At 35.7% G+C, this 27305-nt stretch overlaps 1 protein-coding gene across 10 annotated transcripts in view; it reads left to right on the top strand.

The window, feature by feature from the left end:
• Positions 1-27305, top strand: part of MAPK10 (mitogen-activated protein kinase 10) — a 154079-nt gene that overhangs the window by 20114 nt on the left and 106660 nt on the right. For 5 of the 10 annotated variants that reach the window (XM_056803202.1, XM_056803196.1, XM_056803197.1 and 2 more), the window contains exons 3-4: positions 569-723; positions 23797-23868. In XM_056803202.1, coding sequence (XP_056659180.1) covers positions 23803-23868 — 66 coding nt within the window. In that variant the 5' untranslated portion in view covers positions 569-723; positions 23797-23802. Of the gene's footprint in view, positions 1-542; positions 724-23796; positions 23896-27305 lie in introns of all 10 variants that reach the window. The other 5 variants (XM_056803198.1, XM_056803200.1, XM_007495937.3 and 2 more) reach the window with 3 other exon arrangements.

A 27305-nucleotide genomic window follows, 5' to 3' on the forward strand; every position in this document is an offset into this window, starting at 1 on the left:
TTGTAGAAGCTTGACATCAGTTGGGATCATAGTGTATTCAGGTGACACTCAGCAGGGAAAATAATCAGATTATTAAAACCATTTCCAAACCCTCAGGGTCTTTGAGCTACCCCTCTTGCATTCCTGTATAGTTAGTGATCAATATTCTCAAAAAGATGACTCATTTCATCTTCTGCACTAGATTTCCCATAGCACTTTGATATGGTTTGGCAATTCCTCAAGTAATCTTATACCTTCATAATCTTTCATCTCATCTCATCTCAGATTGGTGTCTCCAATACATTATGATTTTGGTTTGTCACGTTCTTTGCCCTTCAGGGTAAGATTCAGATATTTACTGCTTTTCAGTTTCAGTTGGCTGGCTAGTCAGAGCTAATCATTTCTACTGAATTAGTCTTATCACTAGAGATAAGAGCAGCATTTCTATTGTACTTCTTTCCACCATGTAGCCCTTATGGACATATGGAGTTTTGTAATAACAACTTGACCCACTGATGCATCTAAAACATCCCCTACCACTCAACCTATGTTTTTACTCTCAGTTCCTTCTTGTGCTCATCTCCTGCAGTATGGTGCCAGTGGTAAATGGCTACCTGGGGAAGCTGGAGGCCAACTGGAAGAGTCTGAATGGAGTCCCCTGGCACATGATCTGTTTCTTCCTGGCTGCTTGCAAAATTTTCTTTTTGATTTGGGATCTTCGGATCTTGGCAACCATATTTCTGGGTGAGTTAAACCTGATGTTCCTCTTTGGTTTCCCTATGGATTCCATTTCTCTGTCCTAATTATTCTCTGGTCCTAATATTTCTGAACAATTGTATTTTATGAGTTAAAAGAAAAAAAAGTATTTACAGTGGAACTCTACCTTTATTGTTCTAGGCCTGTAGTGCTCTCCCTTCTTGCCTTCGATTCCTAGATTCTCCGATTTCTTTGAAGACTCACCTAAAAATCTCACTTTCTATAAGAGGTCTTTCCTTAGTCTCTCTCTCTCTCTCTTCACCCTAGCCAACTGCTAATCCTTTCCTTATGAGATTACTTTTCATTTTATGTTATATGTGTGTATATGTATAGTTTGTATATTGTCTCCCACATTAGAAAGTGGAAGTGGGGACTATGTTTTTGCCTTTTTAAAAAATATCCCCTGCACTTAGCAGTGTCAGATATACAATAAGGTCTTCACAAATGCTTGTTGAATGAACGACTGATTATAAGTACTGGAAAAACAAAATTGAAATTGTAGTCTGCTCATTATATAGATCTTCCAGTATTGCATATGCTGCCTTCTCATACTGAAGATCCTCTGAAAAGTTTATGATATAAAAAATATATTTACATATCAGGAACACAAATACTCTGAGAAATGAGAAATTAGTAAAGGAAAGAAATGCTAATGAAAAACAAATGCTAATTTTCTTCTGCTGCTTTCATCCCCCAGATTCATAGATAAAATTTTATTTGAACTATTTCCTAAATATCTCTTCACTGTTCAAAGAAATTATGAGGCTCTTTGAAGATGTTTACCTTTTGGGGTTAAATTGTTATCACAATTCAGGCTAGTAAGTTGATGGAATCATAATGACATTCAAAAGCATTCTGGTTAGGGTTTTTACAAAATTAAATTTCTAAGAATGTTTCATGTTCTAGAAATGAGGGCAGCACACATCTATCTTAGTGCTAAACAAGGCTACTATCATTCACTAAATTTATTGGAGCAGCTAGGTGCTCCAGTGTATAAAATGCTGGGGCAGGAATCAGAGAGACTCATTTTCCTGAGCTCAAATCTCAGATTTGATTATTAGCTTTTTGTGACTGGGGCAAGTCATTTAATCTAGTTTGCTTTAGTTTTCTCATCTTTAAAATGAGTGATATCTTTGCCAAGAAAACCCAAATGTGGTCAAAGAGAGTCAGATACCACTAACAATGACAAAATTCTTACCATAAGTTTAAATGGGTTTTTAACATCAAGGTTACCTTTATATAGTTGTATGCTAATGCCTCACCATGTTAGGGAAATTACTCTAAATCAGTAAAATCTACATTATGGAAGATTCTAGAAAGACTTTGGTGCATTGATTATATTAGGACTGTTGTAGCTCAATTCTGAAAGGCAAGGGTGAGCAATGAATTTTTCAGCTATTTTTATTCTAGAAAACTAGGTACAAAAGCATCAATGGGAGGCATTGTAACCTATGTCTATGGAGAGAATATTGAGGAAATTAGAAATCTTTAAAGCGACCTTTGTTGTTATTAATTCTCATAATCTAAAACTTGTACCTTAAAATACTTGTACCACTCTATGGGACATCATATGTAAATGTTCTACTTGATTTAGAAATACAGAATTGATTAAAATTAAAATTTGATTTACATTAAAATTATGTCATTGCCTACTCATGTTTATGTTTTGAAATGTCAGAGAGTGGAAGTAAGATGATTGTTTCTAATAATCCTGCTTGGTTTGAGTTCAGTTTTGAAGGCAGGAAGTCCCAGAGATGCTCAATGGACAGTTGGGGAACTTCTCTAGAATTTCATGTTTGTCTCTATCCCATTTCTATCTTGGGTTGCTATTTTTCGAGTCTACATTTGTACTCGTCTTATCTTCTTTCTGATGGCCCTTGTCTCCAATCTTATTTTCCCTCCTTGTCTCACTAGTCTTATTTACTTGCTATTCCAACTGCTCTCCTATTCAGTTCCATTCTGCTATCAGTCATTTCCCCTTATATCCCTATTCACTGCTCTCCAATTTCACACCTAGCTCTAGGCATGGCTCGCAATCCACTGAGCTCCCTAGCTGCTCCCATTGATTGAGAGTAGCCAAATGGAGTATTGTATGTGTTCCTGTTGCTCACTACATCATGGGAAAAATGCACATTTTGAGAAGATCATAGGTCTACTGGAATATATTAGAATATTGTTTAGGTCTGTGTGCATATCCATTTTCTCATAATGAAGAAAAGAACCGGTTTTCAATGAGAATTAGTTTGGTCTATTTCAGAAATGTTTTTGCTTTGTAAGATGCTAATGTGATGGTTAATCAAGGCATAAAGACAGAACCAGGAAAGTTAAGCTGGAGACAAAATTGTTGACTGAGATTTCATATTGATTCCTTATCTTTCTGCTTTTCAAATTCTTCTTTGCTATCTCTTAAAATATTTTTTAAAAACCCTTACCTTCTGTCTTAGTATCAAGAGTGGTGAGGGCCAGGTAATTGGACTTATGTGACTTGCCCAGAGTCATAGAGCTAGGAAGTGTCTGAGGTCAAATTTGAACTCAGATCCTCCTGACTCTCTAATTACTATGCTACCTACAAGCTCTTTTTAATGTAACTTTAATTTTGCTTTCCCCCCATGTATTTTCATATTAGAAAATTGTTGAATAGTTCTTTTTAGTATTTTAATAAGTCATACTTTGTGACAATTTAAAATGTCTATAATCTGCTTGAGTAGGATTTGCACATTTTATTTTTAAAGAACAGGTGATATGGGGCAATAGAAGTATGAAGACAAAGTGCTAGAGGAAAATGTAAGGAGTTTATGCTTGATTGAGCTGAGGTGGGGTGGGGGGATGAGAGGAGCTTTTCCTGACACTTGAACTATTCCCAGAAGTGGGTGAATGATTTCAAAAACCAGAGCTCCAGCTCCAGGAAGTGGCCATGACCTGGATAAATGAGCAGAGATAGCAAGGTGAGATTGAATAACAGTCTAGTTTGTCTGAAACCAGAGCATGTGAAAAGAATATCATTCTTTACAATTATAATGACCATTTTGGAGCCACATAGAAGAAGAACTTAAGAAAACTCTTCTGACATTTCCTTCTTTTTGTCACAGATGAAAATGAAATGTAAATCTGCCACCATATTCTTATTCATGCTATCAATCTCCTTTCTAGATGGATTCATGAGAAGCATTTCCACAGGGAGATTAAAAACATTAGTCAATATTGAATACAATAGCAAAACAAAGGCAATGTAAGGATAAGTATTGTCAATATATTATAATTTCCTTGGTTTGGCCCATTTCAGCCAACTAACCACAAATATCCATTTAAACAGCATATTTCTTATTCTGTTGTCTTAGCCATGCCATGAAGGCATCTACTACTGGGAAACATTTTCCCTTGGAGATTCTTTTGCCAAAAAAGTTCTGTCCTAGACTAATGTTCACAAAATGTCCAGCTCATTTGTGACATCTTATTTTCTTTAATGTTGTTTATTTATTTATTTAGGCTTTTTGGTTGGTTGATTTATTTTTTTTTAAACCTCAGCTCCTTCTTTGCCTCCCCACACCAAAGAAAAAAGCATCATTCGCATATATATTATGCCTTTTGGGTCTCTACTTCTCAGTTCATTTTCTGGAGGTGAATATTCATAGTCATTCTTTAGTGTTTTTCTGTATTCATATTCTGTAGCTGTATAGAATGTTCTCTAGGTTCTACTTGTTTCACTCTTCATATTTCATGTATTCTTTCCAATTCAGAGCCTCTAAACAACAGAACTATGGGAAGAACATTAAGATACTTTTTAACTCATTTTTTAATATAAAATAAAATATTAATTTTATTTTAATATTATGTATTATAATAAAATTAATATAAAATAAAATATTAATTTTATTTTAATATTATATATTATACTAATAAAAATTAATATAATATAAAATAAAATAAAAAATAACTTTTTAACTTTAAGATAACATTTTAACTCACCTGAAAGTTGAGAATTTCAGACTTCATAGACCATGTTTTTATATTTGTCTGGAATCCTCTACATGATATGGGCAATGTTATCTGTAAACTAGAGGGTGAGTGAGACTGAAAAATAAGTCCCTTTTGTCTCTTGATGACAGAATGAGACCTCAACCAGGAAAAAAAAATCTTCCACTTAATAACAGTTTACAAAATAAGCTAAATTTTTTGAAAAGAAATTGAATCCTTAGTAAAAATGAGCCCCCTTATTAAAACCCATTCCTCGTAATTAGTAACTCTCAAGTATTCATTATAATTTGAAAACTGACCTTTTAAATCAAGCCAGTACATTCCAGACTACAGACTTCAACTATGGACTATAATTCTTTCTCTCTATCTTTCTGGGACTTTCCTAACATGAAAAGAAATGGTTCCTTCTTAGACTTGGTAGGGGCCAAAGGAATCTCTGGGTTTGTGTGTTTTTGTCTTTCACTTGTCAAAAGTGGGCAATCCTGGGTTGAAATTCCTACTCTTTGTAGAAACTTTATGAATTCAAATTTTCAGGAGCTTTTGGAGTCCAGTAAAGGAGGCTGACTAGCAGAGTGAGGAACTGTCTAGACTGGAGAGGATGACCACTGGCAGAAAGGGGAATGTGAGCCCTGATCTGATTAGCCAGAATCCTCTGGAGTTGCTTGAGCTTGCCCATGTTCCTGACCTCACCAACTGTAAGTGGACCAGCACCTGCCTCAGGACAGTAGGGCAGCGGGAAGCCTCTCCTAGGGAGAGAGATGTCAGGACCACGGCACCGCTCTGACCCACCAAAGGGCACAAGGAGTTAGGCTCAAATAGTGCCTGTTGTGTCCTGGAAGCCACTGGCTGCTGAGGCATCAAGCCCCTTGGATCTCTTCCCTAAAGAACTGTCTGCTTATAATCTTTTTTTTTGGTTTTTTAAACAAACCAAAACCCTTTTCCTTCCATCTTACCTTTAAGCCCTTACCTTCTTGTCTCCAGGCCTGGGTCTTTATGCACTGAGCCACCTAGCTACCCCTCTCCTTAACTCTTTATCAGTTAATTAGGCATTGCTCTTCTGTCCACTGTTTATTACTTGAACTCGCTCTGTCCGCTCTCCCTCCTTTTCCAGTCATAAGGTTCTCTGCTTACATCTTCTACATCTCCTCTGCAATGCACTTCTGTGCTGATTCTGTCAGTTGTGCTATAATGCTTGTTTGGAAAAAGTGAATTTGTTTCTACACAATTTATATATTAGGGAACAATTTGAACAGAATGCAAATTTCGCAGATTTTTTCTTTGAGAAACAGCTAGAAAGCTGCTCCACTTCCTAAAAGCTCCCAAGCTGTTGTCTTCCAAATCCCCATATCCACAAGCAAGCCTCCAGGCTTCTTAAATGTAAGTACTATATTTATTGTGCATATTCTGATGCAGGGGGAGCTTTGAGAGGAGGAGGAGGGCTGGTTCACATCCACATAAGGGCAGATCTTGGAAATATTGCACATTTGGTTCCAAACCACCACAGTAAAGTGAATCACATGAATTTTTTGGTTTCCCAGTGCATCAAAGTTTTGTTTCTATTAAACTGTAGTCTATTAAGTGCACAATAGAGTTATGTCTAAAAAATGTACATATCTTAATTCAAAATGCTTTTTAGTTAAAAAATGCTAACCTTCATCTGAGCCTCCACTGGGATGTCATCTTTTTGCTGGTGGAGGGTCTTGGCTACAAACATAAGACAACAAGGAAGCTTTCTTAATCATTGACTCTTCCTTTCACTTGAACACTTAGGGTTGTTAATTGACCTAATTTTATTATTGTTATGTCTCAGGGAAAAGAGGTAGAGGGATAGGGAACAGTGGGTCAGTGGAATAGTCAGAACATATACAACATTTATCCATTAAGACCCCATCTTACATGAGCATAGTTCATGGTGCCTTAAAACAGTTTTAATAGTAAACTTCTTATATGTTAGGAACACATCTTCTTTCTCAATTTCCATTTGAATTCCCACTCATTTTAAAAAACCCAACCCCAAATTCCATGTCTTCTCTCTTCCTCCTTACTATCCCATGCCAACATCCCATCTTCTCTATTACATAGTACTTTGGTCAAAAACCTCTAATGGACTTACCATATCTTATTTTGTGGGAAAGGAGAGGGAGTAGAGAAGTTGAGGGAATAATGTGAAATTATCTAGGAAAGCTAAAAACCCAGACAGAAGCCTTTGTATTTTATAGAAGTAATAAAGAGTCACTCAAGATTTTTGAGCAACATATGCGCCATATTGCTTGACTAGACTTGGATATTCAAGATGTGAGGATCCTCTGCCTTATCTATACATTAAAAAAAAAAATAACCCTTACCTTCTGCCTTGGAACCAATATTGGTTCCAAGGCAGAAGACTAGTAAGGGCTAGGCAATGGGAGTTAAGTCTTATCTCTACTTTTATACCTGTCAGAAAATTGGATTTTGTCTAGGGCCTTTCTCCTGCCACTAGACTTATGTTATTGAGACCTCGAATGCCTGAAATGTCCTGAGGCTGTTTTTCCTACTAGACTAGAGCTAAGTTTTTGTCATATTGGGCTTGGGTCAGCCTTAGGCTCTGTTTGGGTCAACAGGGTAGCTCTTATGGGCTTCAGAAAACTGTCACCAAGTCTACAGAGCATCTAATCTTCATGGGAAGGGGAGTGTTAATGGGGAAAGAATTATTTGGTTTTAAATGGCTTTTGAGGAATGACAGTACAGCTGAATAGACCTAACCAGCCAATTGAGGGATGGCATGAGTAACCCCAATAGTAATTTTTTTGTATTAAAGCACATGACTTTACATTTATTTTTATTCCATTCAGTTTAGAAGATTTAACCCAATTCTCTAACCTGTCAAGATCCTTGTCATCCACTGTTAGCTGCCTCTTCAAACTCGCTGTCATCTGTGAATGTGACGAGCATGCCATCTATTTCTTTAACCAAATTATTGATAACAATGTTAAACCATAAAAGGGCAAACACAGATCCCTTAGACACTCCTTTGGAGACCTCACTGACATTGAACCATTAATAGCGATTCTCTGCTTCAGATCATCCAAACCTTTCCAAATCTGTCTGATTATATATTTTAATCTCTATTTCTCTATAAGAATAGTATGATGTACTTTCTTTTTATAAATTAAATTAATTTTTTATTATCATGCAAAGCACACTTCCATAAGAGCACACTCATATAAAACCAAAACCCCCAAATAAAATCATAAATACATGTGAAAGATAATATTCTTTGATCCACATCTATCCAACTTCAACAGTTCTTTCTCTGGAGGTGGATAGCATTCCCTGTCATAAGTGTTTTAGGATCATCCCAGATCACTGCTTTGCTGAGAATAGCCAAGTTTTCACAGTTGATCATCATATAAAGCTGCTGATACTGTGTACAATGTTCTCCCAGTTCTGCTTATTTCACTCTGTATCAGTTCATATAGATTTTTCCAGCTTTTTAAACTCACCTTGCTTATCATTTCTTTTAGCACAATAATATTCCATCACCCAACATATACCACAATTTGTTCAGCCATTCCCCAATTGTGGGACATCCCTATGATGGACTTTCTTGAAAACCTTGCTTACTACATAGACTATATCTACAACATGGCCTTCATATTTTAGTTTGATAGAATGAGATAAAGACTGTAATTTCACTGATATATAGAACCCCCTCCTTCCAATATAGTTTGGGTACTTAGAGTCTTAGAAAGTTGCCTAAAACACTGAGATGTTAAATAATTTGTCCAGAGTCACACAGATCATTTTGTCATATTAGTCCAATAATCCTGTCAAAAAAGGAAATGTACATTAATAGTATGTATGGTCTTTATGGAAGAGGCATGGTGAGAAGATGGTGTTTGTTACACAGCCAACATTTGTTTTATTCCTTTGAGCATTGTACACTTATTTTCTGTTTTACCTGTTCAGTTGTTTCAGTAGTGTCCAACTTTTTCTGACCTCATTTTGGATTTTCTTGGTAAAGGGACTGGAATGGTTTGCTATTTCCTTTTCCAGCTCATTTTACACATGAGGAAACTGAGGCAAATGGGGTTAAGTGACTTGTCCAGGGTCATACAGCTATTAAGTGTCTAAGGCTGGATTTGAACTCAGGTCTTCCTGACTCCAGCCCTAGTGGTTTCTCCACTGCACCATCTAGTTGCCTCTTCTGTTACACTTAGATGAATACTCAGAAAAGTAAATAAATAAGATTTTCTCTCCTTTTTTTCAGTGCATCATTATAAAGAATGCTATGCTTGAGTGCTAAGAACACTGGCTCTGGAATTTGAGGATCCAATTCAAACTCTTTCTCTAATACTTACTACTTCTGACTTAACTGTATGACTGTGGGCAAGTCACTTACCCTTCTTAAATCTCAGGTTCCTCATTTATAAAATGAGGTAGTAGGAGTTGGTTGAGCTAGATTCTAAAATCCTTTCTAGATCTAGATTCCAAAGCAAAAATCTCATATGTTTTTATCTTTTATCTGTTCTGCTTTTATATTTCTGTCTAGTGAGAGGAATATAAGTATGAAGTAATAAATATGATCTAGAATGTAAAGTAATAAAAATGACCAAAGAACTGATATTGTTCATCATAAAATATGAACAAAGATGGGGAATGTGGCTATGGGATGTCCATTTGATTTAAAATTTTTTCTTTTCAGAGAACTCAAACTTGATAATTTTACAAAGAATAATATGAAATAATACCAGAAAAGCATGTGAGAATCAAATTATGGACAGATTTAAATATCATACAGAGGACTTTTATATTTTCCTCCAGAGACCACGTGAATATTTTGAGTAGATAGTTATATGGTCAGATTTGTGTTTTCAGATGATCAATTTGCACTTTTGAGAAGGAGGTACTAGAGAGGGAAAAAGCAGACTGTTTGGAGACTAAGTAGGAGGTTATTGCCTAAATAGTCCATCCAGGTGGGAGATGGGGACATCCTAAAATTGGATAATGGCTATGTTAGTGGAGAAAAGGATTATAAATGCTAGAGATTTTGTGTTCCATTGGTATATGTGCAATACCAAGAGATCTTGGGGTGGGTTCTCAGCACCCTGTTGAGGCCTGAGTTATCCCCTCATAGAGGGGAACATGGATAGAGTTGTAGAGAATACTTGGGCAGAGAAGTTGTTCTCTGCCCTGTGTGATGGATTACCCACACTGATGAGATCATACATTCATCAAAGTTCTTAAAATATTTATGAAAATGACTTATTCCCTGGTTAGGTTGCAAGTCCCTCCAAGGAAGGGAATTTATTGTTTTGCAGATTTATATTTCTAGTACCTACCATAGTTACTGGAACATGACTTGGACTAACTAAAGAGTTCTCAAATTGAATGCTAGATTGAGTATATATATATGTGTGTGTGTATAAACATATATAATATATGTGCACACACATATATTCACTGTAAGGAAGCTAGGCATGGTCTTTGTTCTTCCTTAACTTCTTGCCTTTCTTAACTTCATTTTCACATAGTTAATAAAAAAGGAACTTACCTTTCATTTTATACACCTTCTGATAATCAACTGATTGACTGTAAAGGTACACAAAAGAAGAATTTAACATTTTTTATTCCTATTTATATCTCTATAAATGATTATTTTTCCCTCCTCCCTTACATTATTTAAATGGTTTTGCAAATCTTTTCTTACTTTGAAAGGAATTTTAAGAATTCTTACTCTTTAAAGAATGTTTAACTGCCTCCTTTTCTATTTATAGTATTCTGTATCAATTAGATAATTTATAAAACCTAAGTGTTAGAAATATGAAAGTCTCATAAATGGTAATAGTATGAAGTCAATAAGCCTGTACTTAGATTTTCTCCTTAGCTTAGAAGCTCTTGAATTTGGCGATTACATTCCTGGGGGTTGTCTTTTGGGGATTTAGTATAGAGGGTGTTCTATAAACTCTTTCGATTTCTAGTTTGCCTCCTTGTTTGAGAATATCAGGGCAATTCTTTTAGATGATTTCTTGTAGTATGGAATTGAGATTTTTGTTAATCTCTGGTTTTTCAGGTAGACCAATGATTCTCAAATTGTCTCTCCTTCCTCTGTTTTCCTGGTCTGTCACCTTGTCGGTGAGATATTTTATGTTTTCTTCTAATTCACGAATTTTTTGACTTTGCTTTACTAATTCTTGCTGTTTTGCAAGATCATTGTCTTCCAGTTGCTTAATTCTGGTCTTTAAGGACTGGTTTTACTTTTCAGTTTGGTCTGCCCTTCTGTTTGAGGCTTCCAGCTGTTTCTCCAATTGTGAGTTCTTGTCTGTCAGACTGTTGATCTCTTTCTGAAATTTTTTCCCATTTTTCTTGCCAAAAGGTTTCCATCTTATGGATAAGTTCCATTTTGAGTTCTTCCAAAGCTTGTGGATAATTTCCATTTTGGGGAGCATGTTTTGATTTTGTTTGAATTTCATCCTCTTTTTCCTCTGTAGCCTGGGTTTTCCCTCCATAAAAGTTTTCAATAGTCACTTTTTTCCCTTTCTTCTTGGAGGGTTGATTTTGGGCAGTGTGAGCCATCCCTTTGGTGATTTTCCCTTTCCTTTTTAGTCAGAGGTCTGAGTGAGATGGACAGATTTTCTGTGGATTTAAGTGGTGGTGCTTTTGCCTCAGACTGGTTCTTCCCAGCCTCCACAGTTTGTTAGCGTGCCCACCCACGTGGTCTGTGGTCTCTTCTCTCCCGTGCGCAGGAGTCTCCTGTAAAACCCCTCAGAGGGGTAGTTCCCTGGTAGCCCTTGTCAGTTCCCAAGGACCCTGGCGTGCCTCCCCCCCCCCCCTCACTACAGCGAGGAGTGGAGATTTTTCTTCAGGCAGTTTCTAGAGTTTCCATGGTGTTTGCAGTTTACAAGAGCCTCTGCAGTCTGTGCTCTCTCCAGTGCACAGGGGTCTCCAGTGAAACTGCTCTGAGGGGTAGTTCCCTGAAAGTCCTCATTAGATCCCAAGGACCCTGGTGTTCCCCCCCAGACAGAGACTTTCCTCACTCACTTGCTGTCTCCAGTGAGCGCGCTGGTCCCTACTCTGGTTCTGTATGTGAGGTGGGGGAGGGTAGCTCAGCTCACGTTTGTGTTCAAGCTTTCTCTCCCTCTTATAGTGTGTAAGTGTTCAAACTCCATGTACCTTCATTGCTGGGGCCTACTGGAGAGTCCCTCTGTTCTTCCAAGGATGATTTTTATGCTCTTTTGAGGTAGTCTATTTTGTTCAGTGCCAGGGGAGAGGAAGCGATTCGCATCTAGATTGCAGCCATGCTTACCCAGAAGTTCTAAATGATTTTTTAAGGTGTGAGTGGGTAGAGAATGTGGTATATCAAAAATATCATGGATTAAATTATATGAAAAAGAATTTATAGGTGGACTAGTGATTTTATTTTTGAATAGGATACATTAAACTTGTTTTTTCACATAGTTTATTGCTAGTTCTATGAGCAAATTTATAATTTACATTTTTTAAAAACCCTTACCTTTCATCTTAGAATCAATACTGTATATTGGTTCCAAGGCAGAACAGTAGTAAGGGCTAGGCAATGGGAGTTAAGTGACTTGCCCAGGGTCACACAGCTGGGAAGTGTTGGAGGCCAGATTTGAACCTAGGACCTCCCATCTCTAGGCCTGGCTCTCAATTCACTACCCACCCAGCTGCCCCAATTAACTTACATTTTTCAAAACTGATTTTTATCCTTCCCAAACATCACAGACCTGAGTGTATGTATGAAAATTCATAGAGTTCAAAACACATTTTTAATTCAAAAAATTGCATGAATTTGTGAATGGAATCTGCTTCTTTGTACAGAAAATAATGGGGGTGAAGAAGAGAACTAGAACTCTAAAGTCTCTTCTGATTCTGGAGCTCTGATAATAAAAAAACTTCTGCCTTAAAGTGGATCTAGAACTATTTTAAGAAGAGGAAAAAGCATATGACCCAGAAATGAGATCATGCATTCCATATTGGTAAAGTGGTTTATGTGATGACAGAGAGTCCAGAATCCTTGAGTCTTAAGTAAAGATGTAGATGTTGATATTATCTGAAAGGAATTAGGGCCAGTTTTATAAACAGTCTTACAGTTCTAGAAATGGTAAAAAAAAAAAGGCAAACAAATTAAGCTTTTATGACTAATATATATCCAGAATTGGCTTTCATTCACCCTGTCATTTGTTTTTAAATTTTAAAAAAGTTTTATTAATGTTCTTGGTTTTTACATTGTAAAGATTTATAGGCTATTTCTACTCCAAGAGAGTTCTCATAATAAAGTAAAACTAATAATATAATAAATTCATATGAAAATGCTTGAAATATTTCATATCTGTAGGAAGCACCCCACTTCTGTTTTTTAAAAAATTAATGGAGATCTATTTTATCTCCATTCCACCCCCACCCAATTAGAAAAAGAAAATGAAAAAAATGTTTATAAATATTCATAGTCAAGTGAAACAAATACCTTCAATTTTTACATATAGGCTCATTCTATATTCTAAACCAATCACCTCTTTAATGGATAGTATATTTCATCTTTGGTTCTCTGTAATCATGAATGGTTATTATATTGATCATAGTTCTTACAGTTTTCAAAATTGTTTCTTTTTACAGTATTGTTATATTGTATAAATCATTCTCCTTGTTCTGCCTATTTCATTCTTTATCAGATAATACAAGACTTCAAAATTGTTTATTTTTATAATATTGATGTTATAGTATAAACTATTTCCTGGTTCTATTTTCATTCTATCAATTCATTTAAATCTTTTCATGTTTTCTTAAAATTATCAATTTCTTTATTTATTATAGCATAGAGTATTTTATCACATTCATATGCCATAATTTGCTCAACCATTCCTCCATTGTTTGACGTCCCTTTAGTTTCTAGTTGGTTTTTTTCCACACCACAAAAAGTTACTATTAGGTATTTTTGTCTAAAAAAAGGGAAGAGGACCTTTTCCTTATTTTGATTTTTTTGGGGGATTATAGGAATATAGCTACATTCAAGGATATGCACAGTTCAATAACTTTTTGTATATAATTCTCAAATGCCTTCCAGAATGGTTGTACCTATTCACAGAACCACAAACTGTGCATTAATGGGGGAAATCAGGCACATTTTTTTTTAGTTTAGTTTCCCCCTTTGCTTACAATTATTTCCTTAATTTGTTTTTCTTGCCTTATTGTTTTAGTTAGCATTTTAATATACTGTAAAATAGAATTCATGACTGGACATCATTCTCATTTCACCTTTGAATTTATTGGAAAGTATACTAGTTTATATTTAAAAAAATAAAAGCAGTCCTTGGTTTTAGATATGTAAAATTTATCATTTTAAAGAAATGTATATTTATTCCTAGGTTTCCCAGTGATTTTTTAGAAACAAATGAATGTTTTATTTGTCAAAGGCTTGTTTGCATCTTTTAAAACGTCAATATGATTTTTATTGATGTAGTTATTTAATTTTATTGTTTTCCTTTGGTAGTATTTTATTTTAAAATTTTGCATCTTTGTTCATTAGAGATATTGGCCTATAATTTTTTTTCTGTTTCGGTTCCCTGGTTTAGGTATCAAAATCATATCTGTATCATAGAAGGAATTTGCTAGATCCCTTATTTTGCCGTATTTGCAGTGTATGTGATAGTAGAGTCAATTGTTCTGATATTTAGTGCAATTAATTTGTGAACCCATTTAGTTCTGGAATTTTTTTCTTTGGAAGTTCATTTTTTCCTTTGAAATTAGCATGAATAAATTATTTCTTGTTCTGTAAATATGACTGTATGTTGTTTTTTTTTTAAACCCTTACCTTCTGTCTTGGTATTCAGAAGAGTGGTCAGGGCTAGGCAATGGGGGTCAAGTGATTTGCCCAGGGTCACACAGATGACTGTATGTTTTTGTAAATATTGATTTATTTCCTTGAATTGGTATATAGTTGGGCAAATAATTTTCTTATAATATAATTTTATATTTTCTTACAATATAATTTTCTTTCTTATAATTTATTCCTTACACAAAGATAAACATTAGTATTATGTATGATTTCTACTATATTGATTTTACATTGCTATTGATTTTATACTATATTGATTTTTGTAATCAAGGTAGTATCTGACTGTACTCATCTTGCTAAGGATCTTTTTTCCTAGTCAGAATTAGTTTAAAGGTATGGTTGAAAAGTTGGTATTGTTGATGCCATCAGCCCCTGAGACATTTGCTTGTTGTCTTTGTCTTTAAACTCCAATTGGCTTAACCTGGTGCCATCCCCCCAAAAGACAAGTTGCCTCTCCTTACCTGTCCTTGTACAATGAGAAGTTTGATCTCCCCCAAGGGAACAACAAATCCTATGATTCTGGAATCCTAGCCAAGATTACAAGAGGCAGATGAGTCTCATAAAACAATTAACATTTCTTAATTGTCAGAGAGAGGCATGATTAGTCACACCTGGATGCCAACCCACTTTTCCTAGTGTAGCCAATTGTAATGTTTTAAAACTACCCAAGCTCCTTACCCTATTTCCCCCCTGATTATAAAGAGTATCCTGACTTTCTCATTGGGGTCACTGGCCTTAGCAAAGTGGAAAGTTTGACCTACTTTAAGTTACATGTGTCACTGTTAATAAGCTGATTTTGCTGAAAGTGTGTATCTCCATTTACCTTTGTTATCTTTACTTACCACATTCTTTTTTTTGTCATTGTTAATTCTTTTTCATTTCAAATACTGGTAATTTAATTTTCTTCTTTCTTTTTATTAAGCAAATTGCTAATAGTTTATTTTTAAAAAATTACCCAGTTTCAATGGTTATTTTCATTTTCACTATTGTCAATATCTTCTTTAATTTTCAGAATTTTAATTTTGGTGCTTAATTGGAATTGAGACATTTGTTGGTCTATTATTTTTAGTTATATTCTTAATTCATAATCAGTTGACTCTCTTTTTTTGTTAATAAAAGTGTTTAGCAAAATGAATTCCCCTCTAAGAATTGCTTTGGCTACATCCTAAAAATTTTGAATTGTTATGGAATCTTTGGTAGAGTTATTAATCATTTTTAGGATGTGTTCTTTGGCCAAACAATTCTTTAGGATTAAGTTATTTAGGTTTAAATGGATTTTTAAAACTTTTTTGGCCCCCCCTTTTTAATAGAATTTTTATTGCATTCTGATCAGTAAAGAATGTGTATATTTCTCCTTATTTGAATTTCTGAGGTTTTGCTATCCTAGAATATATTACATTTTGGTAAATATGCCATGTGCCACAGTTGAAAGATATGTACATTCCTTTCTATTTCCATTCAATAATCACCAGAAGCCTATCCCATCTAATTTTTCTTGCATTCAGGTTCTTAACATTTTTCATGATTATTTTTTCATTAGATTTATCTAGGGGTGATAGGGATAAATTTTAGTCCTCCATTTTTGTGGTATTATTATTTATTTTTCCTTGTAATTCATTTAGCTTTTCCTTTAAGTATTTTGAAGCCATGCCAGAGGGTTTTTTGTTGTTCAGTTGCCTAGTCATGTCTGACTCTTTGTGACCCCATAGACCATTGCTATCCTTGTAGATGCCATTAGCCCCTGAGACATTTATTTGTTGTTGTTGGGGTTTTCTTAGCAAGTATACTGGGGTGGTTTGCCACTTCCTTTTCCAGGAGATTCCATGGATTTTTTTTTATCAGAGGTTATGTGACTTGTTCAGGGTCACATGGCTAGAAAGTATCTGAGTCCACATTTGAACTCAGTTCTTCCTGCTTCCAGGCCAAACTTCTCTCAATGTCTTCCTCTTTAGAGGGCAAAAACTGGGTTTTTAAGTCACTCTACTTTGCATCTGCTGCTCTGCCTGGTTTTAACTCCACAAAATGGAATGCCTCCTTTCTTGGTATTTTCTGGTGTTTTCTTTCCTCTCTCTTTAGATTGTAAACTCATTGAATTATCTTTGTTAATTGTAGATCTCCTTTCCACTCTCAACTTTATAGGCAGTTAATAAATGTTTATTATATCAAACTGATTGGATTAGGAGAGAGTTGAGTACTCAAACCTCAAAGAGAAGAGAGTGTCAAGGAGGAGAGGATGACCAGAAGGGTCTTGCAGAGAAGGATGAGGACTGAGGAGAAAAATAAAACTATTAGATTTGAAAATGAAGACATCATTTTTGGTAATTTTGAGGAGTTACCAATTTTGATTGAGTGATAGGTCAGAATCTAGACTGCAGAGAGTTAAAAAGGAGGGAAGGGGGAGGACATTGAGGAACTGATTGTAGATGGCCTTCTCCAGGAGATTAACCTTGAAAGTGATAGATTACATTGCATTCCATTGTTTATATCAGTGCATTATAAGACAGATGCAAGTTTCAAGGCTTGCTAATTTTTAGTTTGACCTTTTCCACATGATCGAAAAATCTCACCTGAGCATATAGGAGAACTGAATCTGATTTATTTTCTTTTTAAGAAAGGCTTTATATTCACTTGTCACACATAGGCTGTGGAGGGAGGCACTTTTAAGCAAGTCTAACAGCAGAACATACTGATTTTTATAGGTAACAAATGCAGTCTATATCGGTGCAATCTGAAAAACTGTCATTTTCCCCCCCTTTAATCTCAATATCTATTTGCATTTCCTTTGTGTTTCAATATGACAACAAACCATGAGTGCAGGGTTACACAGCACAATTTCATTATGTAGTAAAACCTGATGCCTCAGTTGGCAGTTTCCTAAACCAAATGAAATTAAGTATTGATTTGAATCACTAAAATACATCATAATTCCATTTCTTTTATAAATTGTTGTTCAAGTGAACAATAAAAAGTAAAAGAAAACCCTCATAATAAATATGCATATTCTAGGAAAACAGATTGATGTATCATTTTGCATTTGAATTCATCACCTCTCCACCAGAAGTGCTGACATTTTTCATCTTCAGCCTTTCAGATCCATGGTTTATAAGAATTATATTGATTAGAATTCTAAAATCTTTTCAGAGTTTTTCTTTATAATATTGTCATATGTTATTTTCCTAGGTCTTTTCGTGTTTTTTCATGTTTTTTTCAGTCACATCTGACTCTTTATGACCCCATTTTTGGTTTTATTGACAAAAATGCTGGAGTAGTTTGCCATTTCCTTTTCCAGATCAATTTATAGGTGAGGAAACTGAGACAAAGAAGATTAAGTGACTTGCCTAGTGTTACACAGCTATTAAGGATATGAGGCCAGATTTGAACTCAGGGATATTGAATCTTCTTGACTCCAGGCCTGGCACTCAATCCACTGTGCCACCTAGCTACCCTTTCTGTTCACTTGACTCTGCATCTAGCATGGAAGTCTTTTTGTTTTCCTCCAAAATAGTCTATTTTGCATTTCCTATGGACCAATAATATCCTATCACATTCATATACTACAATTTTTTAGCTTTATCTCAACAGGAGGAAATCTTCTTAACTTCCACTTTGAGGTTACTATGAAAAGAGTTGCTTTCTTCATCTGAGCCCTTTTTTCTTTCTCTGATCTTTGGAGAACAGACCTCATAGTAGTATAATGAGCCAAAGGGCATCCAGTGTTCAGTCATTTTTTGTGTATCCCCAAATCACTTTCTGGAATGATTGTGTCCATTCACAGTTCCACCAGCAAAGCAATTTGTGTGCCTGTTTTCCCACAGATATTTTCTTTTTTTTTTGTTGTTATTTTTGCCAATCTGATAGATATGAGGTAGAACCTCAGAACTGATTGCTTTAATTGGCATTCTCCAATTATGACTGATTTGGAAAACTTTTCCATCTAGTTGATAGCTTGAATATCTTCCTTTGAAAACTACTTGTTCGTATCCTTTGACCATTTGTCTGGTTAGTAATGATTCTTAGCTTCATGAATCTGAATCAGTTCCCTGTGCATTTCGGAGATGAGACTTTAGTAGAAAAACTTATTGTAAAAATTTCCCCCCTCGTTACTTGTTTTGCTTCTCATTTTAATTTCATTAGACTTGTTAACTTAATTTAGGTATGCCTTAGAGATATTGTGGGTTTGGTTGCAGACTACTGCAATAAAGTGAATATCACAGTAAAGTGGATCACACAAATATTTTGTTTTTCCAGTACATATAAAGGCAATTATTTTTACACTATAGTTTTTACTAAGTGTGCAGTAACATTACATCTTAAAAAACCAAAGCAATGTACATACCTTAATTTAAAAACATTTTATTGCTAAAAAAATGCTATCATCTGAGCCTTAATTGAGTAGTAATCTTTTTTCGCTGGTGGAGGGTCTTGTCTCAATGTTAATGGCTGCTGGCTGATCAGGATGGTGGTTGCTGAAGGTTGCAGTGGCTGTGGCAATTTCTTAAAAGAAGATAACAATGAAGTTTGCCAGTTGATTCTTTCCCTTGAACATTTAGAGACCATTGTGGGGTTACTAACTGGCCTAATTTCAGTATTGTGTATCTCAGGAAATAGGGAGGCTGCAGTAGAAGGAAAAAGACGAAGAACAGTCAGTCAGTCAGTGGAGTAGTCAGAACACACATATGACATTTATTGATTAAGTTTAACATCTTATTTGGGCTTGATTTATGGAGCCTCAAAACAACTACAATAAAAGATCACTGATTTTGGATAACCATTTGGGTAATGCAATAATAATGAAAAAGTTTGAAATGTGGCAAGAATGACGTGACATAGAGACCTCCTGTTGGGAAAATGGTGCCAATAGACTTGCTCAAGGTAGGGTTGCCAGAAATCTTCAATTTGTAAAAAAAAAAAACAACAAAAAAAAACAAACCAATATATGGGAAGTTTAATAAAGCAAAGGACAATAAAACAAGGTAGGCTTGCATATTTTTAGGGAGTTCATCATACATACAACTTATTATTGCATTGTTCAAAATAATAACTCTCATAGGACCATAATGATGAGAAACTGAGTGGTGATTGATAGCAAGAAGATAGATAAGACTCTTTCCCCAAAAGAATCAGAAAAAAATGAGTCAATAAGTTACCCAAATTATCTCCTCCTCCTCCTCCTTCATGCTACTCCAGAGTACCATAGTATACACAGGATGCTGTGACTAACATCCTTTTAGAATCATATTGAGATAATGCTTTAGTCATTTATGATGTTTCTACCTAATGGTGCCACATATTCTTTGCCCCTGTCAGGAAATATAATTATCCATCATTTTTTTAAAGCAATCAATGGGATTGTGACATTAAAAGCCCCTTTTATTTTAATGTCCCCAGGGTACAAGGAGTTTCTATAGCAACTTAATGAGCAATCATCTATCACTCAGGGAAGAGGAGCAAGTGCCAGGAAAGGCAAGGAAGCTTGCTTCTCATAACAAGCTTATTCATTCATTAAAAATTAAAGACACATTGTACATTTCAGGTAAATTTCTGAATTTTATTATTGTCTGTATCGCCAGTTCAGCAATTGAAAGAGAACTGCCTACCATACAGAAATTATGTATCAGGCTATTGCTACTGAAATTGCAGGCTCTTGCTAATGTCAACTCTCCATTCATGATTCATCTGATGCAAAACCATATAATAATAATAATAATCTAATATTTATATAACACTTACCATGTGCCAGACCCTTTGCTAAGCAGTTTATGAATATTATCTCCATTTGATTCTCACAATAACCCTAGGAGGTAGTTCCTATTTTTATCTCCATTTTATAGGTCAGGAAACCGAGGCAGATAGAGGTTATGTGACTTGTCCCAGGGTCTCACAGCTTAAAAGTGTCTGAGGTCATATTTGAACTGAGAAGTTTTTCTATGAAGATAATATGAAATTTATCAGATTTAATGCTATGGAAATGAGGTTGTTTTTTTTTTTTAAGTTTGTGAAACAAGATTTATTCCTCAGATAATGAGTGTGCCTATTTTCTTCCTATAGGAAATATTTAATTTACATCAGATACCCTATTTTGTAATCTTATGTCTTCCTGAGCATTTCATGCTTTATTTGCTTTTAAATACTTCACCAGAAGTGAGTCCTAGAATTGAAGTAAATTTCATTTCATTCCCTGCAAAATATAACCACATAAAGTAGAATCATGAATCCTTTCATTTCAGTTTTTCTTGTTTTTGTTTTTGTATTTCTTGAGCACCATCAGAGTATTGAATAGGACAGAAAGAATTTTTACTTCCTCTCCTGTATTTAAAATTCAAAGCACTGGATTATTATTTTTTTTTAATTTGGAAGCCCTTATTTAATTAATTAATTTAGAATATTTTCCCAAAGTTACAAGATTCATATTCTTTCCCACCCCTTACCCCTCCTGTAACTGACACGCAATTCCACCGAGTTTTACATGTGTCATTGATCAAGACCTATTTCCATATTATTGGTATTTGCACTAGGGTGATTGTTTAGAGTCTACATCCCCAATCATATCCCCCTCGACCCATGTGATCAAGCAGTTGTTTTTCTTTGATGTTTCTGCTCCTACAGTTTTTCCTCTGAATGTGGGTAGTGTTCTTTCTTGTAAATCCCTCCAAGTTCTTTAGGATCATTGCATTGCCACTAATTGAGAAGTCCATTACATTTGATTGTACCACAGTGTATCAGTCTCTGTGTACAATGTTCTCCTGGTTCTACTCCTTTCACTCTGCATCGGTTCCTGTAGGTCATTCCAGTTCACATGGAATTCCTCCAGCTTATTGTTCCTTTGAGCACAATAATATTCCATCACCAACATATACCACAATTTGTTCAGCCATTCCCCAATTGAAGGGCATCCCCTCAAATTCCAATTTTTTGCCACCACAAAGAGCATAGCTATGACTATTCTTGTACAGGTCTTAAGGAAAAATATTTTACTTTATTTTATTTTTTTAGTCCTACAACACAAATTCTTGTATTCGCCACAACCAAAAAGAAGGAAGGCAGGCAGGCAGAAAAACTTCCATCTGCTCTTCTAGTTCATTAGTGCCCTCATCTCAATCTAGGGGTGGGTAGCATTTTACATCATGAGTACTTTGGAATTTGGCTGAGTCATTGTGTTGTCAGATTTTCTAGCCCCACAGCAAAGGCTATAAAAATGAAGCATCATTCAATAAAGTCCTAACTCTATAAGAAAAGTTTTTCAAAGGTGATTCACCATTGTTCTAGTTCTATTCACTTAGTTTTGCATCAGGTTGATATAAGGCTTCCCAAGTTTTCTGAAACCATCACTCTGGTTCTTGGAGAAGCCACATTTCCTATTTGGATAGTCTGATGATACCCAGTTACTCATTATCCACAAATCCACCTCTTTGGAGTGGAGCCTACAATGGGCTACAGTCCTGAAAGACCCAAATCGGGCTATTTAACAGTCTCTTTCTCTGAACCCATTTCTCCATGAAGTCCAAGGTACCCTATATCTTTCCTCCCTTTCATGGCTAAACTCAAGAAAGCCACTGACAATTGGTGCCTCCACTTCCTTTCCTCTCAATCTCTTCTTAACTTTGCAGTCTGGCTTCTGACTTTACCATTCTTCTGAAAATGTTCTCTCCCAAGTTGCCAAATCTAAGGGTCTTTTCTCAGTTTTCATCCATGATCTGCAGCCATTAGGAAAAATATTTTAAAATAAAATAAAAATATTTCACATCAGTAATAACAAAAATATTAAAATCATACCATAGAAACAATTCAGGCAGAGTAAGAAAGTTACATCATGATGCATGCATTAGATAAAGAATGTCTATGAAAAATGATGAATATTCAATTTATGAATTCTGTCAGTTATTAGAATTCAATGACAAAAGTCTGAATAGTCTCTTCCCTCAAGATCTCTTTGTTTTACCTTCTAAAAGAGAAGACAATGTAGAGATATGCACTGATATAGTTTTGTAAAATAACTCATTAAAAATAGATACAAAGAGTCATGGCAGGAATTGCTGGGCATGTCTTCATTTCTGCCAGTGGGCTGGATCTGAGTCTTGAAGGAAGTCATTGATCTCCAAAGGTGGACATGAAGAAGGAATGCATTAGAGGTCTGAAGGAAGAAGGCAAGAAAAAGAGAGCTAGCGAAGAAGAGTAAGAAGGTCAGTTTGGTTGAACGATGGTTAAGCAGGCAAAAGAATACAAGGTCACAGATTTATGATCTAGTTGAACTTTCCTAATTTATAGAAGTTATGGCCCAGAGAGTTAAGTCCAAATTTACTGCCTGAAAGTCAAAAAGAAGCAGGGTTGGGATTTGAATTTCAGATCCTCTGGACAATAAATTCACAACTTGAGGAAGCTATAGAAGTCATTAGAGCCTGAGACTGAATTAACTCACTATAGATATCGAAGGGCAGCTGAGTGGCTCAGTGGATAGAGCACTGGGCATGAAGTTAGAAAGACTCATCTTGAGTTCAAATCTGGCCTCTGAAACTTACTAGCTGTGTGACCCTGGAGTAAGATACTTAACCCTGTTTGCCTTAGTTTCCTCATCTGTTAAATGATCTTGAGAAGGAAATGGCAAACCACTTCAGTATCATAGCCAAGAAAACCCAAAATGGGGTCATGAAGAGTCAGACATGACTGAAAAATGACTGAACAACAGCAATAAAAATAGATATCAACAAATACTTGTTCAATTTCCTTGCTCTGTGACTTAGCCTATCTTCTATCCAAAGAGGCTGCTTCATCACACTAGTGAAAATTTGGACAGAGCAAGGAAGGATATTGATGTGAAACAAGAATGTCCACTGAAGAGAGTCTATCCTTTGGAAAAGCAAGGATGTCTTTTGTTTTGGGAACAAGGGGAAGGAACTAGACTAAAGAGATGTTTGGGACAAGAGCATAATTTGGGTTTTGTTCAGTAACTAATATGTAACTGATACCCAGTGAATTAAAGTTTGCTGTATTAAAATGACAAATGAGGGGGCAGCTGGGTATCTCAGTGGATTGAGAGCCAGACCTTGAGGTGGGAGGTCCTAGGTTCAAATTTGACCTCAAACTCTTCCCAGCTATGTGACCCTGGGCAAGTCACTTAACCCCCATTGCCTTGCCCTTACCACTCTTCTGCCTTGGAACCAATACACAGTATTGATGCCAAGATGGAAGGTAAGGGTTTAAAAAAAATGACAAATGAAATGATTTGGATTGCCCAATATTGTTTTGTTTTGTAGGTATTTATGAGCCGCCACTTCTTGTCCTACTTCAGTGAACCTACCTTCGATGTGAAAATTGCCTTTTGTCAGGTGTGTGTTTCTTACAGGTAAAACAAGGTACAGTATATTCCCTTGTACTTCCATTTTCCCACTTTTGCCATTCCATTTTGTCACCCAATATAATCATACACATGGAATGCAATTATTCCAGCATGTTTAAGAAGACCTAAGCAATTATTGCAAGGAGTTCAGAAACTATTCTAGCCTAAAATAAAATTAAGAAGTAGAAAGAAAGGGCCATTTCCATCATTTCCCCCTTTGGTTCCTTCAAACTAAGATATAGGAATGAAAGTGGGGGTTGAACAAGTCATTCAAAACTGGCTTTCCTAGCTTTTGGATAGGTGTGTTGCAGTGCTGATGTCACTTTGGGGATGATAAGCTTCTTGGCTTTTTCCAGATTGCTGTGCAGAGTACTTTTGTTTTGGTGCACTAACAGGATGAGTAAATCCCTTTATTCGGCACTGAGCAGGAAGAACTGCTAACACAATAAGGACTGCCCTCTGGGCTCCATAAGGTTGGGATCCTGTGCCCTCACCTTTCTCTAAGGCACATGATACAGATTGGACTTGGTCCTTGGGAAGCTTTTCCTCTAATAAGGAGGGTTGTGCTTACTCTTTCGAACTCCTTATGTCCATCTCTCTGACACTTTTGGGAAAAGTTCCTTTAAGATGAGCTTTTAGCTAAGGTCTAGAATGTTCCCCCAATGTACAATATGAGTTGAGTATGGGAGAGGGATCTATTTCCTCTAAGGGTTAAAAATTAAAGGGTTGGACTAAATATATGAACATGTGGTCACCAAAAGAGTCAGAATGACTTTTTTATGGTAGTTTATTTACAAAAGGAGAAAGTATGAAAGTAAGAAAATGAGAGAGAGTAGGTCCTCTCTGACCCAGGGCAGGCTTCAGAGGTCCCAGCAAAGGGGAGCCCAGAGGTAAATTAAATAAGGGTTTTATCCATGAGGCCTCCTCCAACAGGAGGGACCTCTCCAGAGGGAGTCAGCCTTTTCACTCACCCAAGCATTAGTCCTAAGGGGAAATTGAACAGCAGTCCAAGTTCCCAATCTGGAGCTCCTTCAAGGTCAAGTTCAAAGGCAAAAGAACTGGTCACAGGAAGTTCTTTCCACTTTTAAAGACACTTCCTTTCATTACTTCCTGTGCCTTCCTTCCACTTTATGTGGACCAATTACAGCTATAGCTTTGTTTAGGACTGCCTAGGGGGCAGTCAGTCAATTCTGATTTGTCACTCACTATAGCACAGGGGGGTCACAGACCTCCGCATACTTAAAGATAAGTGGGGTGTATACACTTTTGGTGATTAAATCTAAAAATGGGCAGGGTGGAGTTAATCCCATCTTCACAACACAAAAGAACATTCACAAGTGTGCATTTGACACAAATGGACTAACTAAGAGCAGCAATAACTTCTATTATAGCCCTGATTAGGAGGATGATCATTAAGCTTCAGAAAACTTTAAAGCACTCAGTGGGACTGCTGAATAGGCCTTCCACATTTCATTTCAACTCAGCAATGTACCCCTTGTGAATGAGCTGAGCCAGTGATTGAACTCATTCTGTTGCTGGTATTCACCTTCAAGAAGGAGGGGAACACAACTTTAGCAAAGTTGCAGGATACTAAATAAACCCACATTAATCACCAGCATTTATATATATTTCCAACACAACTCAGCAGTAAGAGTTAGAAAGAGAAACTCCATTTAAAATCATCCTAGACAATATACAATATTTAGGAATCTATTTGTCAAGACAAACACAGGAATTATATGAACACAACTATAAAACTCTTTCCACATAATTAAAACTAGATCTAAATAATTGGAAAAAACATTAATTACTTGTAGGATAAGCTAATATAATAAAGACTACAATCCTACCCAAATTAATTTGCTTATTCAGTGTCATACCTATCAAACTACCAAGAAACTTTTTTTGTAGAATTAGAAAAAAATATAACAAAGTTTATTTGGAAGAACAAAAGATCAAGACTATCAAGGGAAATAATGAAAAAAAATGTGAAGGATGGTGGCCTAGAACTCTCAGATTTTAAACTGTACTATAAAGCAGTGGTCATCAAAACAATTTGGTACTGGCTAAGAGATAGAAAGGAGGATCTGTGGAATAGACTTGGGGTAAATGACCCCAGCAAGATAGTGTATGATAAACTCAAAGATCCTAGCTTTGGGGACAAGAACTCACTATTAGACAAAAATTGCTGGGAAAATTGTAAAATGGTATGGAAAAAATCAGGTCTAGATGAACATCTCACATACCAAGATAAATTCAGAAAGGGTAAATGACTTAAATATAAAGAGGGAAACTATTAGTAAATTAGGTGAACATAGAATAGCATACCTGTCAGATCTATGCGAAAGGAAAGAATTTAAGACTAAGCAAAAGACAAGAGAATATTACAAATATAAAATGAATAATTTTGATTACATTAAATTAAAAAGCTTTTATAAAAAAAAAAACCAATGCAACTAAAATTAGAAGGGAAGCTACACATTGGGAAAAAATCTTTATAACAAAAACCTCTGACAAAGGTCTATTTCTCAAATTTATAAAGAGCTAAGTAAATTGTACAAAAACTCAAGCCATTTCCCAATTGAGACATGAATATGTAGTTTTCAGATAAAGAAATCAAAACTATCAATAAGCACATGAAAAGGTGTTCTAAATCTCTCATAATTAGAGAAATGCAAACCAAAATGATTCTGAGGTACCACCTCATACCTAGGAGATTGACCAATATGACAGCAAAGGAAAATAATGAATGTTGGAAGGGTTGTAGGAAAATTGAGACACTAATGTGTTGCTGGTAGAGTTGTGAATTGATTCAGCCATTCTGGAAGGCAATTTGGAACTATGCCCAAAGGGCTTTAAAAGAACGCCTACCCTTTGATCCAGCAATACCATTACTGGGTATGTACCCAAAACGGGAATGAAGAAAAATACTTATACAAAAATATTCATAGCTGTGCTCTTTGTAGTTGCAAAAAATAGGAAAATGAGGGGATGCCCTTCAATTGGGGAATGGCTGAACAAATTGTGGTATCTGTTGGTGATGGAATACATTGTGCGGAAAGGAATGATGAACTGGAGGAGTTCCATGGGAACTGGAAAGTCCTCCAGGATTTGATGCAGAGTGAAAGGAGCAGAACTAGGATAACATTGTACACAGAGACTGACACACTGTGGTACAATCAAATGTAATGATCTTCTCTACAAGCAGCAATGTAATGGCCAAGGACAATCCAGAGGAACTTCTGAGAAAGAACGTTATCCACATCCAGAGAAAGAACGGGGGGCACAAAAACACAGAAGAAAAAGATATGATTGATCACATTGTTCAATGGGTATATGATTGGGGATTTTGACTTTACATGATCACTCTATTGCAAATAATAATATGGAAATAGGTATTGAACAATGATACATGTATAGCCTAGT

The sequence above is a fragment of the Monodelphis domestica genome, chromosome 6 (genome assembly GCF_027887165.1).
Source record: "Monodelphis domestica isolate mMonDom1 chromosome 6, mMonDom1.pri, whole genome shotgun sequence".
Classification (NCBI taxonomy): Eukaryota; Metazoa; Chordata; class Mammalia; order Didelphimorphia; family Didelphidae; genus Monodelphis; species Monodelphis domestica.